Source organism: Engystomops pustulosus, chromosome 10, assembly GCF_040894005.1.
Source record: "Engystomops pustulosus chromosome 10, aEngPut4.maternal, whole genome shotgun sequence".
NCBI classification, from domain to species: Eukaryota; Metazoa; Chordata; class Amphibia; order Anura; family Leptodactylidae; genus Engystomops; species Engystomops pustulosus.
The window spans coordinates 53137856-53155973 of NC_092420.1; the positions used below are offsets into that span (position 1 = coordinate 53137856).

At 40.3% G+C, this 18118-nt stretch overlaps 1 protein-coding gene across 3 annotated transcripts in view; it reads right to left on the reverse strand.

Annotated features, from left to right (window-relative positions):
- Window positions 1-6120: 6120 nt before the first annotated feature.
- The window catches only part of CLCC1 (chloride channel CLIC like 1), a 30299-nt gene continuing 18301 nt past the window's right edge, over window positions 6121-18118 (reverse strand). For 2 of the 3 annotated variants that reach the window (XM_072129008.1, XM_072129007.1), the window contains exons 9-12: window positions 15503-15649; window positions 14855-15067; window positions 11937-12414; window positions 9763-10319 (exon numbers count right to left, since the gene is read on the reverse strand). In XM_072129008.1, coding sequence (XP_071985109.1) covers window positions 10303-10319; window positions 11937-12414; window positions 14855-15067; window positions 15503-15649 — 855 coding nt within the window. In that variant the 3' untranslated portion in view covers window positions 9763-10302. Of the gene's footprint in view, window positions 8617-9762; window positions 10320-11936; window positions 12415-14854; window positions 15068-15502; window positions 15650-18118 lie in introns of those variants that run through there. The other variant, XR_011850500.1, reaches the window with a different exon arrangement.

Consider the following 18118-nt stretch of genomic DNA (forward strand, 5'->3'; position numbering starts at 1 on the left):
GTGTTTTTGGTGTTACATATAACTTTATGGACATGTTCTGGGTCGCGGTGTTTATACGTAGTCACATTAGGCGAAGAGGATCGAATGTTCATCGTATCAGTCAATTTTCCCAACAAAAAAAAACTATCACAAAATAAAAGCGAATAAGAGAGAAGGTGTGTTTGTAGATAGTTCTGCACAAAGAAGGGTTAAAAACATGAATATTAGTTGATATTATTCCTTCTCAAAATGTAGTAACATAAAAAGGGATTTTTTCCCATTATCTGTGAGGTGCAGCAGCTCCTGTCTGCAGTGGATTCTCCCTGTAGACTGATGGCTAAGAATCTGGAGGGGGCTACACTTCAGGGGGCTGTATCTCTGGCTCTGTGACACATAGAACCTCACTTCTTTTTTCCTATGAAAGAAGAGAGTCTTCTCTTTTATATGAATCTAAATATGTGTTTCTAAGTTTTAGGAAAACGGAGATATTAACTGTTAAACGGCCGTCGGGAGTGATTTTTATATATAAAATGGCACCTGATATTCTCACTTTAAACCTGAAAATCTCTGGATTCCTGGCACCTAGAAGCACAATTCAAAATTCATTTGAAAGAAGAGATTCTCCCAGGGGGCCCTGGGCAAGTGCCACCTTTGCCTACCCATAGCGCCGGCCCTGGGGCCATTCAAAGCATTTTTATTCTTTTGTAATGTGAAAATATATTGGTTGAACAATGGGGATTGTGACTATAGTGGTCCCAGCTGTTCCTGCAGGGGCCTGGCTGTCATATGCTGCGATGTCCAGCGATAACTGTATCTAACTGTATGTCATGTTGCGGTAACTACCTGCATTTTTATGGGGATCCCTCTATTTGATCATCTTACTCTGCTCTTTTGAAAGTATTAGTGGGGACGTCTAATTTATTAGGGGGCCTCAATGCCAGGCAGTTAGTGACACTTAGGGCAGTAGTCAAAGTATGGTGGAAGGTGATACATATTCTTGGCGTGTAGAGATATACATATCATACTCCTGTGTGGCCTAACATTCTGTATGCTGAATAATTTACACACTGGACGTCTAGAGGCGTAGCTAATTTAAACCCTTAGCCCTCCGCGACGAGCTCTGGCAATTAGCACTCAGCGCCGTACTAGTATGGCGATGAGCCGATGCTGGTTCGGGTCTGCATCGGGAGTCGTGGGGTGGGGTGTCAGCGGAGTGGACTTCGAATGCGGGTGTTTATCCCGTTAAATGCCATGGTCAGCGCGACCGTGGCATTTAACTTGCCTTTGGGGGCGTCTTTACCTCACGATCAGTCCCCCCGTGCCGTCTTTGGGGATGCCGATCATTGCTATGGCAGCCCTGGGGTCCAATCAGGCATATTTAATCCCACAAAAAAGGCAATAAAAAGTGATCAAAAAAACATATGTACCCCCAGAATGATACAGTTGCATGGTACATGTCCCGCAACAAAACAAGCCATCAACCAGCTCTGTAGCCAAAAAAGGAAAAAATGTTCTTCCACTTGGAAGACGGCAATGCAAAAATGATAGATTTTCCCCACATTAGGGTTTTATTTGGCAAATTTAGTAAAACATAAGAAAAAATATTAAAGTATGTTGTCCCCGTAATCGTATTGACCCATAGAATAAAGATGACATGATTATTAGGCTATACTATGAACACCAAAAAAAAAAAAAAAAAAGTAAAAAATCCAGTACAGAATTGATGCTTTTCTACTCCTGACCTAAAAAAAAAAGTTCCTAAATTTTCAACAATAGGGGATAACAACCCCAAAATGGTAACAAAAGGGGCCAATGAGAAAACTAAAATCCTGGCAGCTGCAGGGCGCTCCTTCCCTTCTGCGCCTCGCTGTGCGCCCATAAAACAAGTAACAACCACATGTGGGGGTATCTGTACTAAGGAGAAATTGCATAACCAATTTTAAAGGGGTTGTCCGAGTCCTGAAAAGAAACTAAAGGTGGCCGGGAGAGGGCTGCTTAAAAAAACAAAGTACTACTTACCTTCCGGTGCCCTCTGGTATCCAGCTTCTAGCCGGACCCAACAACCTTCCGGCCCCCATTCACAATGCTGTGAATAGGGACGGGTAGGCGTGCCCGGCCACGGCCGGCCGGAATCTGAGTCCTGCGCTGCTGTTGTAACATGAAGTACAACATGTGAAGAAAAAAAAAACTATCTCAGAATCGTTTTGATAAGTAATAACCACACAAAGCGACGCAAGTCAGAATCCAAAAAATGGGGCTGAGTCTTAAGCTACAAAATGGCTGCGTCCTTGTTAGAAATATCATATTGAATATTAATTTCCGTGTTCTTTAATATGTTCTTCCAAAAATACCTTACTTGGGTAAATTCAGAACTTCAATAATTATTATAAAAAGTTCCGTTTATTTTCGTTGTCCAGGTTGTAGGATACAGAATACTTGTGCAGATTATTAGTTATGTGTTAAAGTCAGTCAGTCCTTGAAATTATGTTCTGGTGAAGGTTTCATCATCTTCTGTTGGTCTTTCTTCCTCCATCTCTTCATCCACATCTTGTGTCCTTAAATGTACCCATCCCCCTTGGACAGAGTCACTTTTAAAGACTACACTCCTATAGAGTTACATTGGGAGCCAAATTCATCCGTTAGGCTTGTTCACATCCATATATGGTAAAATCCATAGGAATTCCTTCATGACCAGCTAACACAGAGACCATTATATGCTAAAGGCTAACTCTGGCCATGTGATAGGATGTGGATGTGGTAGGGGGTTCTTACATTATCTTTGAGATGTCAAGAATGTACATACAACACCAGTGTTGAACATATACACTCCTGATTACACTTGTGATTATCTCACACTTACTCTCCATACGTATTTTAATCATATCACATTTGTAACTCATTGACCATGTTGTGCTTGATCAACTCTTGAGTACATATTCTTTATCTCCCCAAATAAAACCCCCTTACCTGTATCCAATCCTTTGTTCAAAGTACATATTCACACCCTAGTTAGAATATTGTAAATCAGTAATATTTAACAGTCTTTAACCCCTTATCACCGACACTAGTTTTCAGCTCAATTACCAGACTCGATTTTTCAAATCTGACATGTCTCAAGATACTTGGCTATAACTTCGGAACGCTTTAACATAGCGAGGTGATTTTGAGATTTTTTTCTCGAGACACATTCTACTTCATGATAGTGGTAAAATAAATTAAAATCTTCATTTTCAAAGTTTGAAATGTTCTGTATTCCAGACAGGTAGTAAAACTACCCCAAAAACTAGATAACTAACATTTCCGGAATGTCTGCTTTATGTTAAAATGATATTTTATCCGTCCTCTAATTTTTCTAGGATGTTATGAGGTGCAGAACTTTAGGTGCGATTTTTAAAATTTTCATGAAAATCGCCAAAACTCCCATTTTGTGGTACAAAAGGCCTAAATTATAGTAAAACCCCATAAATTACCCCACTATATAAACTACATCCATCAACGTATGTAAAACAACCTTTATTAAGTCTATTAACTTTTTAAGCTTCTCACATGGGTTAAAACAAAATGGAAGTGCGACTTTTTTTTTTTTTTTAAATACATTCATTAAGGCCAAAAATGACAGTTTGATGTCCAATTTCTCCTGAGTGTATTGACACCCTGTATATGGTGGTAACCTGCTGTATTGGCGCACAGCTGGGCGTAGGATCAAAGCAGCGCCATTCAGAGCAGATTTGTATTGTCACAATATACAGACTATAAAATTTTACAGTTTTTGGTAATGCAAATATGTGAGGGCTTATTATTTGCAGGATGAGATACAATGTATAGTTAATTAATTTGGGGGTTTCTATACCTTACTCATGAGATTTTATTAACTATTTGAAGTGGATACAAACAAAATTATCTTTTTTTATTTTGGATTTTTAGCACTCTTTTTCCCTGCTCGCCAAAACCTAAAAATAATATTTTATCTTTATTCTCTGGTTCACTACGATTACGGTGATTCCTCATTTATATAGTTTTTATCTTTGTTCAATTTTACTGAACAAAACAAATATTGGAGAAAATTGCATTGTTTTTACTATCGACAACTTTTTAGGGACATAACGTGTTTTTCTGTTGACAGATCTAGTTAAGGGCTTTTTTGCGAAAAGAGTTGTTCTTTTCAGTTGTATCATATAAGGGCACGTAACTTTTTTTGATCACTTTTTAGAACATTTTTTGTGAGGGTATTTCCGTCATTCACCGAGCGGGTTCAATATTGTTTTAGATTTATAGTACAGATTGATACGGATACGGCGATACCAAATATGTGCTTATTTGTGTGTTTTTATATGTTTTATATACTTCATTTGTTTTTTTATAAATAGTTGGGCTGATTAGGGGACTTTTATTTATATAATTATTATAAAATGATTTTAACTTTTTTTCTAACAGTTTTTTTTTACATTTTCCACTTCTTGGCTTGAAAATGCGTTCATCCCACCGCTTGTTCAAGCCTTTACACTGCAATACACATGTATGCTCAGTTACATACAGCCGAGTCCTGCCAGGCGGCGGGACCCGGCGCAGAGAAGACCCGTCAGCCTCGGGGCTGCGGCAGGAGGGATCGGATCCTCCGGTAAGCACAACGGGGGGATGTCCAATCCACTGTGGGGACACTTACACACCGCGGTAATGCCTGGGGACGGGGAGGGGCCTAATAGATTTTACCTTAATATGTTTTAGCTTATCTCCATATATTCCAGATGTTACTCCACTTTTCCCTCCCTCTCTTACCCTGCCTGAAGACCAAACCTTCTCATATTGTTTGATCCTGTCAACTAACTTCATCCAGTGCTCTTTAGATGGAATCTCTGCAATCCCCCTTCTGCAAGTGATTCTCTTATTATGAAAAAGTATAAGGCCTAACCTTCCCCTCTCGCAAAAACTGTGACACAAATTTACCTCCTAACCTTCTCCAAAACCTAGAATTCCTGAAACCTCTTGTATCTGATAATTCTCCCACAGCGGAGTCTTTTCCATAAACCCCTGAATATTGAACATTTTCTTTAACACTATGCAGCGTTTCAATAATAAATTAGAAAGTTCCCATTGCTTAATCCCTTCAGTGTCCAAAATACCACTCTCTAACACCTCCATCATTGAATCCGTTGAAACCTTAGTGGCCCACAACAACCTCATAATTAATGGGTTGCTTTCCCCTTTTACTAATCTAATAATTTGTGCAGCTATGAAATATCCCCTGAAAAAAGGGATCCCCAAACCCCCCTCCTCCAAAGGTTGATAAAGATAGCATATCTTCATGCGGACCTTTTACCGCCACCATATAAGATCATTGAGCATTGCCTCTGTTACCCTAAACATTGACTCCTCTGCCCAGACTGGGCTAGCTGAAAGCACAATAGGATTTGCGAGAAAAGCGAAATTTTAATAAGGCCTATCGTGTCTGCTGCCCTTTATAACGGCAGCCTATCCCAACAATGCATTCTTTCTCTTATTGCTTTCAAAAGGGGTAGCAGGTTGATTTACACTAACCTATTTCTTTTGCTAATTGTATGCCTAAATACCGAAAGCTATTTTTTCTAATTCTTGCCAGATTCATCTTTTTTGCAAACGTAACCAATTTAATTCTCTATAGCTCAGATTGTTTCCTGTAAGGGAGATATCTAGTGCTGGTAGAATAGCACCGATGGCCCGAAGTGGGTGTATGGATCCTTCTAACATACACAGTGATGTGCGCAGAGGTCTATTGGGTGTGGGCTAATTGTGAAAATGCCGGTTTTGGATTAAGTGGCCAAAGAGACACGGTTCACCCTTGAGACCAGTTATTGGACTATACCCATGTTACAATTTTTTTATGTCCCCTTAACATACATACCTTAGTCCGAGCTTAATCTACGCATCCCCACATCCAAGATGGCTGCTGACCTGTCCGGGTGGATCCCTCGCAAGTCGTGGCGACGCCCAAGTTATTGACGGCGCTTGGTGACGTGGAGATCACAGCGGTGCTGTTCACAGCTCTGCCACGAGATTGCATAGTCCCAGCAAGTCACCTCGAGGTCATGCCTCCACCACAGCAAGGTATGGCTTCACTTTGGTTTGAGGCAGTTTTAGACGAATGTCTATTGGTAACATTTTTTTAATATACACTGTTCATGTATTTGTATATAAACTTGTTTCCACTTGTTATCACTGTTACACTTGGAGATATTGTACACTGTGATTACATTGAAATTTACAATTCAATGATACATATACGTTTTCATTATTCACGATGTCACATCTTGCGGGGGATATATACCCCACCTTGTACAATTACACACTATGCTTGAAAATGGCTACATTGAGATAGCTGAAACGTTGTGATTTCCACTGGTGAAATAAAAATACTTGTTCACTATGGAGTGCTGCTTCCCTGTTATAGATTTTAGAAAACATATGTAATATTCATGAAGAGATAATTTAAACCACTAAGCTAGCAGTCTCCACTTGTAGGCTTCATTTACATGGTGTGGTTCGGAGCTTGGCCTGATCAAATTAGCATTTTTACCGAAACAAATGCGATTTGGAACAAACTATGTGTGTAGTAAATATAAAAAACGCAAAACACGTGGAGATTTAACAGAAGTGTCTGAGCAGAACCACCGGACAACCAATCAGAGCTCAGCTTTCATTTTATAAACTGCTGTGTGAAAATGAAGTCTGACCTCCACTTGGTTGGCATGCGCAAATAGAACAGTTCTGATCTTGGCTACTTCTAATAAAGCTCCCCCATGGTGCTCGATACTGATAACATGCGTTTTGGTGTAAAGGCTACTTGCGATCAGGCTAAGCCCCTACCTATTGCAAAACATAAATAAAGTGTTTTGGTAATGGTCACATGTGCACCCTCAACCCACTCTGATATACACATTGGATCTTCCTTGCAATCCATAATTGACTGACGGGTTCCACCCTGAGCCACCACTATAGGGTACTGTGTCAGGGGTTATGAGTGACATAACAATGTGTACATTGGTGGAATAGCCCTGTATTTATGTAGTAGTCTTGGTTCTAGAACTATATGTTCTATAGTTACTGTACTGTTGCTACATAGGTTATAGTACAATATCTAGGCATAAACCAAAAACAATAAATCATACATTAATTAGTACTCTTGGTAATCCGACAGTAATATATACCAGAAAAGCCAAAAACCTGTTTAAGAAAAAAAGAAGAAAAAAGAAAAAAAAAGAAGAAAAGAGGAAGAAAACAAGGCTACACAATAATTAATGAAAAATAGTAATCTTATTTCACATAGAAAGCATAAAAAAGGGTGATGCCCTGTGATGCACTCATATTATATATATATATATATATATATTTTTATGCTTTCTATGTGTAATAAAGATTACCATTTTTCATTAATTATTGTGTAGTCTTGTTTTCTTTTTTTGTTGTATTTCTTGATATTTTTACTATATCTAGGCATTGATCTTTGTTTCTAGTAAAATATATTTGTAGAAAGCTGAATTCTGCTGTAATAACTATGCAATGAACTATGAACAAATGCTGGTACTGTAACTATACAATAAATTTGCATAGGAACCAAGGTTTGTTCTTGATCAATATGTAGTATTGTAGTAAATTGTAGTCAACATTTTGGAACTATGGAACTCTGCCGCAGGAGGTTGTTATGGCGGACTCTATGAGCAAAAATATAATTTGTAAAAAAATGTTTCATTTTATAGGTTAGATTTGATCCAATATTATCTCCCATGATACTATGTTGTCTTAAAAATGTTAAGCACTAATGCACTTCCAGTCACCTGGAAAAACGCCCCACTGTGAATGAAGCTTACTTGTGGCATGGACAGCGTCTCAAGGTGTAGCAGAACACAATGGGGGTCATTTACTAAGGGCCCAAATCACGTTTTTCCGTCGGGTTACCTGAATATTACCGTTTTGCGCCGATTTTCCCTGAATTGCCCCGGTTTTTGGCGCACGCGATCGGATTGTGGCGCATCGCGCCGGCATGCAAGTGACAGAAATAGGGGGGCGTGGCCGTCAGAAAACCCGACAGATTCAGAAAAAAACGCTGTATTTTTTTTTTTTTATAAAAGAGTCGCTTGACACACGTTTACATGCACCCAGGATAGCTTGGTGAACTCCGACGGACTTCAGCGCAGCAGTGACACCTGGTGGACATCAGGCGCACTACCTTAGTGAATCGCAGGAAGACCCAAATCCACCACAGAGAACGCGCTGGGACCGGGTAAGTAAATCTGCCCCAATGAGTAGATGCCTACAATGCTGTGATGTAGGTTTTTTCGTCACAAGACCAAAAAAAGTGGGGCAGTCTTCTATGGTTGGGGCAGCCTTCTGGTTTCCTACCAGTGTTTGTTAAAGAAACCAAACATGAAGTCATACAGTTTCATTGTATTATACATCAAGAAGCTCTATGTGCGTGTGAAAACAGCAAGAAATCTGCAGACATCTTCAAAAATGTCACAAAAATGGTAAATTTCATTATGGCTTGTGCTCTCAATTTTGCCAGTTTCACACTTGTTGAGGAGGTTCAGGCACAGTATAATTGTCTGCTTATGTATAACAATGTTGGTGGCTGAGCAGAAACCGGGTCCTGGAGCGATTTGTGGCCTTGGAAGAAATCAGATGTTTATGCATGAAAAAGGGCAGGATACGGATATGGCCTGGCTTATCAACATTATGTTTTTTACACAACACTTCAATGTACTGAACAAGCAACAACAAAGTGTACGGTGGAAAACAGCAGAAAGGATGTTTTGGGAAAGGATTTTTTAAAAAAAATATTTGACAAAAAATTACAGGTTTTTGCAAGAGACCTTGAAAGTGGTCGGCTGAAATATTTTCCAAAATCTAAAAGAGCATTTAGAAAATTCTACATTTGCTACAAGTCATCAAGACGTTTGCAAGGAATTTTCTAAAGTTCAAAAGTGAATTTTAGTAAAAGATTTTTACAGTTCCGTAAGATGGAGCTCAATTTTAAGAACATTCTCTCTCTTGCTTATGCTGGTTAGATTAAGGAAAATTGGAAATGAAGATGTTGGACCCTCGAGAAAATGGAAAGGATGACAAAATGATGGAAACAGCACTTTAGAAAATGAAATCCTTAAAGTTTTCTCTGCCAAATTATTTTTAGTCAAAGAAAGCACTTGGTACTGCATTGCTTACTTTGTTTGGATCATCTTAGGCTTGTGAGCAGCACTTTTCAGCTTTGAATTATAGCAAATCTGACACCAAAAACAGATTAACGGATGACCTGAGTGCTGCAAGTGTTGCTCTCAAACTTACAAAGTATGAGCCAAGGATAGACAAATTATCAGCGTGTATGCAACAGCAAATATAACATTAAAGGTTGCTTTACATCAGTTTTCAACATAGAGCACTGCAGCCAGCATTAGGTGCAGTTTTGGCCCTAGCAAGAGATGTAACCATACGTTAGTGGAAGTAAGAATGTTGTTCAAATATGGATTTATATTCCTGGATTGTACCTGGACATGGATTGAGAGATCTCACAGCACAGTTCCACCCCTTTTCTTACCTCTGTTGCAGTGTTATACAGCAACCAGCTGCAGAAGTGACTCAGAGTGCTCTAAATCCAGCCACAATCCTGGAATATAAATGTATTTTTCATAGAGATGCTACTTTTAAAACATTCACAGTGGTATGATAACACATCTTTCCAGGAACAATATTGAACACTGGCTGCTGTGATACGTGATTGACAGATTCCCTTTAATTGTTTGAAAGCACACCAAATGCAAAGCTTTGAGCTGTGTTTTTATTTCAATACAAAAGATTTTACTGTATGAGCTATTTTTTCACAATTAAAACCTTGTTACTCTAGTTACTTACATTTTTGCGTTGGCGGTTTGCTATAAGCAAGTATGGTTTGGGTTGCTTTTCGGGCAGTCAGCCTCTGAAAGATTCACCTAGGTCCTTAGGATTGCAAATACCTAATAGTACCTTATGAAGCAGATTAACATTTTGCCGATTGTGGACCTGCGCAGCAGGGAAGCATTATCCAGAAAATAAAGTCACAAAGGTGGAGAGCTCATTCCTGAAGTCCAGCTCTCCTGTGATGTCCTGAATGCAGGAGATGACGGTAGAAGGTATATTCTGAGGCTTGGTGAGCTGGACTTCAGCGCCGGGTTCCATAGCCAATGTATCCAGTAATGGTTGATTCAGTTGATTTGAGGTTCTATTTACAATGTATCCCCCAGTCTCACACACAATGATTAGTTAGTCTGTATGTAGAGGTTGTGGAATGGCTGTATGTGACTCAGCAGCTGATGGGTTTTGTCACCTGCAGACACCACCTGGAAATAAAAGTGAAAAAAAAAGAGTAATATCTGCTCATTTTAGAGAAGTCTCAGAGTAGTTCCTCTATATGTAAAACACAGAAGGCACTCAATTAGATCAAAACTAGAGCTAAAGGAGTAATGAGAAGTTTGCTGTATGAGAAACCTTTTCTAAACTACTTTCACAAAATAAAAACACTTCAACATTTAATGAGGCAGATTTCTAAGTGTTGTAACACTGCGCAGAGTAGACAGGCATGTGCTGCACAAGATTCATATACGAGTCTCATACTACAACAGATTTATCATTCAGAATCAGACTGCCAAGTCATACTTTGCGCCGCCAACTATTAGTTGGCTTAGTCTACGCCATAAGAGTAGGACAAAATTCTGTGGGTGTAAGAATTATTTTTGGCACATCAAATTTTTGCTGCAATGCCATGGCCCCCTTGTCATAGGCCACAGCCCTATTGTCGTACTTAGCATAGAAGAAGCTGAAAACTGTCTATAACCCTTCAGAAATGTGACGCAGGCAGGTTTTTGGTGCAAATTACAACAGAATTGTGCAGTAAACACATTAATAAGTCTACCCCTAGTGCGCCCCTATATACATTACTTTTTTTTATTAGAGGAGTTGAGGTTTTCATTGGAAAGATTTAGAGTCTTCTGGGTTAAATAAGATCTTACAGTTCGGGTCATTGTGAATGTAATGATACCAATGTTGTACTTTTATAACATCTTTTGTCACAGTAAACCATATTTTAGCAGGGTTCTCTTTTTTGGTTAAGTATTAGATGAAACATTTTTGACAAAGTCTGATCTGTAGAGCCAACCCAAATAACCCCCACACAAAAATATACTCACTATATGATCTTGTGTAAGCTAAGAGGTCATTTGTGAATATGTCCTTAGCTGTCCCTCATATCCCTATAGATTTTTGATAGAGGTTTCCTTACAGCGATATTGGCAAATAGGACTGTCTTGCAGGCCTGTGGAGAGTTATAACCATTGATGCTCCACCAGGGGATTCTGGGAAATCTGCAAATAATACTTTGGGTACATATAGCTTGTGTATTGAGAACACAAAACACTCGGCCATGCATTAGTTCTGAATTTCGCTGGACTTTAAACATTCATACTGATCAAGTGCAATGTCACCTGATAAGCACATGACTGCACCTCTATCACTGTTTATAGTCCGCCGATCCAGCTTTTGTAACAAAATAAGGTAACATATTCACCAACCAGCTCAGAGAATACTGCAGATTACAGACATAGGCTACATTCACACAAACGTATGGGGGACGTATATACGCAATGGCCTCACAGTGCCATATGGGGGCAGTACGGTGCAGTACACAAGCAGCACCATACCGTTCCATAGCCTGTAGAAAGATAGGACATGTCCCATCTTTCGACGGAATATGGCGCCCGGCTCTATGTTAAGCTGTGGAGAAGGGCGGGGGTGAGCGGCGCTGATGTATGCCTGCCATTCTACAGTATGGTGGGCATGCATCGTGTGAATGTAGCCATAGTCTGCAGAAGGGAAAGCTACTGCAATATAAAGACATTCCACCACCAAAATATTTACTGCAATATTAGACTAACATTAATTCAATGCCTGTGTGTTCTTACCATTCTGCTCCAATGACTTGTCATGTGGATGTATTTCCTGACATGGCTGCTCTCCAGGAGAGATCTCCTCTACTCCAGTCTCTGTCCATGGGTGTGCAGCAGGGATGTCTTCCGGAAGGGGCTCCACATCGCTATGTTGGACCCCAGGTTCCACTTCCTCTTGACTAAACGATTTGTCATTTAGAGGCTCAATTTCACTTTTGTGTAGATTATCTGTCATTTGTGTGGGCTCCTCATTCCTTAGAGATTTAATGGGATTTGCCACTTTCTGGTCCTCTTTCCTCTGATGCGGACCAGATGAACGTGCCACTATTCTCTTATTTTTCCTTTGCTGTGGACTACAAGATACCTTTTGGTCTTTTACTTGCATTTCATAACTCAGATGTATGGTTTTTGATTTTTGTTTCTTGCTTCGCTTTTTCCACCTCCATTCTTGCCCATGACTCTCAAAGCTCAAAGGAAAGTCCCCATCCGCATGCTGCAAAATATATTAAAGTTTAAAAATATAACAGAGGAGTTTGGATATATTTAATATGTTGCTTTATCTATATCTGTCTAATATAGACAGAAGATAATTTAAACTGTTATATCCATACGAGAGCCGCCAGTAGACATCACTGTAGACCTCCATAGTAAGTCTTCTGAAGCGCCCATGAATGTCTACATTAGGCCTCATACAAACAAGTACGTGCACTTTGCAGGCCGACAGCATTGTGCCATTACTTGTGGTGCTCACACAACAAAGTACAAAACAAGTGACTTCCCTCAGTCAGCACGTTCCTGGTGCATGAACAACCAAAACAAAGACATGTGCATGAAGCCTAAGTTCTATAATGGTTTGGTGCAAAATAAAGCTGTAATACACAAGTTATGTATGTGCCCACTTTATTATAGCAGTAGCACAAGTGCATGGCATATGGATGTTTGTCTCTGAATATGAAGTAAGGTCCCTATCATACCCCAAATCTGTGTGCCTAAGGCTGGGATTACTTAAACCCAATGGCCTTAATGATAATTTTGGCTTTGGCTGTTTTTTGTGAAATGCCTCTTTCTCCACTGATATTTGAATTGATCTGCTTCTGGTACCCCACAATAAAAGTACATTAAATATCCACTTCAAGAATTATGGGCCGATTTTCCTTGGCTCTGTTCATGGGAATAATGCTTATAACAAGGCTACTATACTGTTAAACACAGTACATTTGAACATGTCACTACAAGTACACTAAAAGCAGCCATGTGTGTTTTTTAGCTTTAACATAATTGATGCGAGGATATATTACCTCGTATCCCATATTTGTTACAAGGTATGCAGTCGTTACACAATCCAGAACATAAATAACAACATTCTAACATTTACAAAGCTCCTTAAACTCTGGTTTCATTGTTTACTATTACCATACCAATGGTGACTTCCAATTAGACAATTAACCTATCAATCAAAAAAAAAAAAAAAAGACATCATAAAAGATGTCCGAACCCGGCCGTCCCCGCCCCTAGAAGAACCCAGGGTGACCTGGCTAAACACGTGTCGGGACACTCTTCACTAATCAATGCTCACAAAATAGGGACAATTAACTGAGGGACAGTGCTAGCATACATACCAATAGTGAGCCAGTGCAGCGCTGGGTTCCTGCGGCTGATACAATTCATACCGTGTGTGTGCACGGAGACTAGCTACAGCAAGCTGCTGGCGCACTGTGTCTAGACACATGCGGCGCAGCGCATCGATACCAGCAAGGAATCTGGCACAGCGCGGCACTGTGTCTCTATTCACACATAGAAGCATTGTGCTCTCAGGCGGCCTGCAGATTATTAGCACCTGCCGCTGGATGATGCAAACAATATACCACTGTCTCCTCTTGTCCTCTTATAAAAATTATTAAGAGGACGTGACATTGGACTACAGGAGGACTGTTCAAACTAAGGGGACCTCCTCCTGTATTACTGTCCCAGGCTTACAGTATATAGCCACGGTGACATTGATTAAGTGTGGTTTGTATTGCCACACAGAACCTCATGGTGTATGTAGACGCACACGAGTCTTGGTTATTTTAATATAAGAACAAATAGAAGTTACATTTTAAAGTGATACACTCACAACTTTTCCTTCTTCCCCTAAAATCCCCCTTCATATACACTTTAATCCTTCGGTGGTGCACATCGTGGGTGTTTGCTCTGTATAGTCTGAACACGCTTCTACCCATTCTCTATGGCTGGGATTACATCTTTTTCTTTTATCAATTCATACTTAATGAATAGCGGCCGAATTTCAGACATATGCAGCATTATTCATTCTCCTCTCAGCCCCTCCCCCTGAAAGCAAGAGGAGGAGCACACATCAAAAGCCATGGATTTGCTGCTGCTAATGTTATATAAGTCTCCCATATGTAGACAGTTACATCGCATCCACAGTCTACATTCAGCAGAGGCAGGCAACAGATGCCATACAGTGCACTCCACCCCTCTGCTGAATGTACATTGTAGGCCTGCCCCAGTGATTGAATTGTCCATGCTGCCAAAGAGATTAAAACACAGACACTTTTTATTATGTCACTGGATGCTACATATTAATCAGGTGGAAAGAAAGCCTCCAAAATGAGACGTAAAGATGGCTTAAACCTTTACCCTGTAATGCCACCCAACCCACCCAAATAAGAGAACCCTCCTTAGAAGTCCAACATAAAGTCTGGCACACATATTTGAGATTGTGAAATAAATGCTGTGGATTAATGGCAATGTGTATATTTAAAAAAAATTCAAGCAATATTTGGTAACTTTAGCATAACATACTATAATCACATGCAGGACAATGTACTGAAAGCATAACGGAGCAGATTTATGAAAGGAAAATAGTTTTCGCAAAGGGCACCCTCATTTATTATTACAAGGTAATAAAAACAATTGTTAAAACTTACACCCTGCAAATGCATATTATTTCTTCCATCTGATGTATCCATTGCTTGCAAGCTCTCTAGCCTCAGATTTTGCTGTTGACGCCGTCCTTCGATATAATTTCCATATGGTAGCCTCTGTGGCTCTGCTGGCGGTAACTGCTGCTGGTTTGCCTCTCGGTGGTTTCTATGTATAAGCACTTGGCCAATGGTTGTACTTGCCCCATAACATGAAACCTGGGGAACACAAATAAATAAAACCAAGTTTTAAAGATGTAATAATTTTTTTTTAAAAGATACACAAGATGGGTTTGGAAGCAGCGTTTCAATGCATCAGTCTGATGAGATGACTTCAAGTAAAACAGATTGGAAATCATAATAATTATCCTTATGGCTACATTTTAATTAACGCAACAGTAATGATATTTCATGCATCACAGTTATTTTAACTATGCTGCTATTAACCCTGTGAGAAGGTCTGTAGAATATAGTGATCAATCTGTATCATGCAAAACCAGAAAACAAATATAATAATAATAAAACAACACACTACACATCTGGTCTTGGTGCATAGAATCAAGCCGGTTTCTGGGACAAACTCTCTATACCATCTTTAACCAATTTAATCCAAACATGGGACATGAAGATAAAGTGGCGTAAATCTATACTTACCATCAAAATCACTGCTATGAGAATCAGCACTAGCAGTTGATAAAAAACAGGGATCTCCACCAGCAAACCATTCAAAAACTCTCCGAGTGCTTTTCCTATGTGTTTCAGAGGTTCAGTTATGAAGTCTGTAAAAGTGAGAGCCAATGCCTGCCCAGGGTAGAGAAGACAGCAACACCAGTCACAAATGCAGCCCAAAAAAAAATAAAATCTATCAGGGTAAACCTCAGGGGGAACTACCCTTTGTCCAAAATCGGGAACACCATTAGTCTGATCTATAGTTACAGAAAACATTATAACCTATAGAAATAAGTGTTACATAATCTTTTCTTTCACCTCCCCCTCGATTGTTCTCCTGTTCCCGCCATTTTATCCAGTTAAGACTGTTCCTTAACAATACTCAAATACTGGTTACCAATATCAGACCTTTCACTGGTAAACGAAAGGTTAAACCATTTATTGGTTTAAAACATGCATTGAACCATGCAACTTTAACCCCTTAGCACTCAGTGCCGTACTAGTACTGCGTGGGCTCCTGCTATTAGAGCTCAGCGCAATACTAGTACGGCACTGAGCCAATGCCGGTTCGGCTCTGCATTTGAGCAGAGCCGGCATCAGGAGTCGCAGGGTGTCAGCGGTAATATACCGATGACATCCCCGAGTATCACCCGTGGTCAGAGTGGGCTTCGATTGCAGGTGTTTAACCCGTTAAACGGCAGAGTCACCGCGACTCCCATCCCCCCCCCCGCCGTCTTCAGGAGGCGCTGATCGTTCCTATGGCAGCCCTGAGGTGCGATCAGGACCCCAGGGCTGTCTGCAGGCAGTGCCTGTAAGATGGAAGATGGTGTATATGATGTCATCTTAAAGGCACAGTGTCAGCCTATGCATGTGCACATCTGATACCCTGCAATACATCAGTATTGCAGAGTATTAACATGAACAAGCAATCAGATAATTGCTTGTTAATTTCGCATGGTGGAAGAAATACAAATGTAAAAAAAAAGTTATTACAATAAAAATACCAATAAGCCCCAAAACATATAAAGAGACATATGATGCACAAAAGTCTAAATCATAATGCAAACCCCACATATATAGAATCACCGTGTCTATAACAACTTGTAGAATAAAAGTAAGTTATTGAACCCGTATGAATGCCTTAAAAAAAAAAATTCATAAATTTTCAACAATAGGGGATCACATGGCCCAAATAACCAAAATTGTATAGCCTACAAAAATGGCCAATGAGAAATTTGAACTAATTCACTGTGGGGGTCACGAGAGTATGTCTGGTAATAAAACATAACCTTTATTGAGTATAAAGATAAAATGATACACAATCCTAACTATATAAGTGTTAAAAAAGGGGGAGCTACGACCCTAACAAACTGATGAGAGTCGAGAACTGCTAGGATCTAACAGATATTGCTGGGAGGCTTTTACAGCAATACAATGAGACAGAGACCCTGGCCTTTTCTAATGCTGGTGCCTAGATCAAGCACTCAAACCGCTAGGCTATAATGATACAGTCTCAGTCTAAGCTAGCACTCCTCTAGATATTATTGCGATCCGACGCGTTTCCTGATAACATTCATCAGGGATCTGATAGTGGATATAGTGATCAACATATTCATCCACATATTGTAGATGTAATTATGTAGTTGACCACATGGTAGGTCTGACACATATAGATAGCGTGTCCCCGCTATGATATCAACGGCAATCGCCCGCGGGGAACGCCGGATATTTAATGCTTAAACCCCTCCCTCCCTTGTGACATCACAGATTGGTCTCTAACCAATGCGGGGGCACCCAGAGGAACGGGCCTCCCCGCATTAGTACGCCCCCTTGTTGTCATTTGACGTTGCGGCCAATGGAGAGACCGGGAGCCGAAAACGCCTTCGATCACGTGATCGGAGGCGGGGCCAAGTCCGGTCATGTGGTCGCACGTCAGGGTGGAGGTCGGAGGGACCGCCCAGACCGCGCGACAAACACTCCCATTGGCTGCTCGGGAGCAAAAAAATATATACACACAGATGAGAGACCAATCCTGCCTAGTTAATCCGGGCAGAAGGGGAGGGGTGCAAGATGACAAGAGGGAATTAAAAATACACTCGTCTTTAAGTGTACCCGGCCGGTAAGTATTGCGTACACCCATTCACAGAGACATGGATAAAATAAAAGATAAGCACAAGATAAGTAAGGACGGCAAGAGTACTGGTAGGAGGAGTTATCCAACCGATGGAAACTCACAGTATTTCTCATCGTTCAGGAACATGTACGATTTTAAGCAGGGGGATGATGAATAACCACGGGATATAGACATTCAGAGAATGACAAAGTAGAGAAAGGGGACATACGATGTAGAGACACGGATTGTTAAAGACGATCAGGGGGAGGGAGGGGATGCTCCTCCCAGAAAGGTTATATTACTGTAGCAGAGAGCCAAGTTGGTCATAGAAAGCTGACGAAAGACATGCTTTCGTTAAGTCCCATAGGGTCAACTGTGTCTAGGGTGAAGATCCATTTGGTCTCCTTTTGTTGGATGAGCCTGTCCCAGTTACCCCCCCGTTTGGGTGGTCTCACTTTTTCTATGACTACTGTTATGGCAGATTGCAA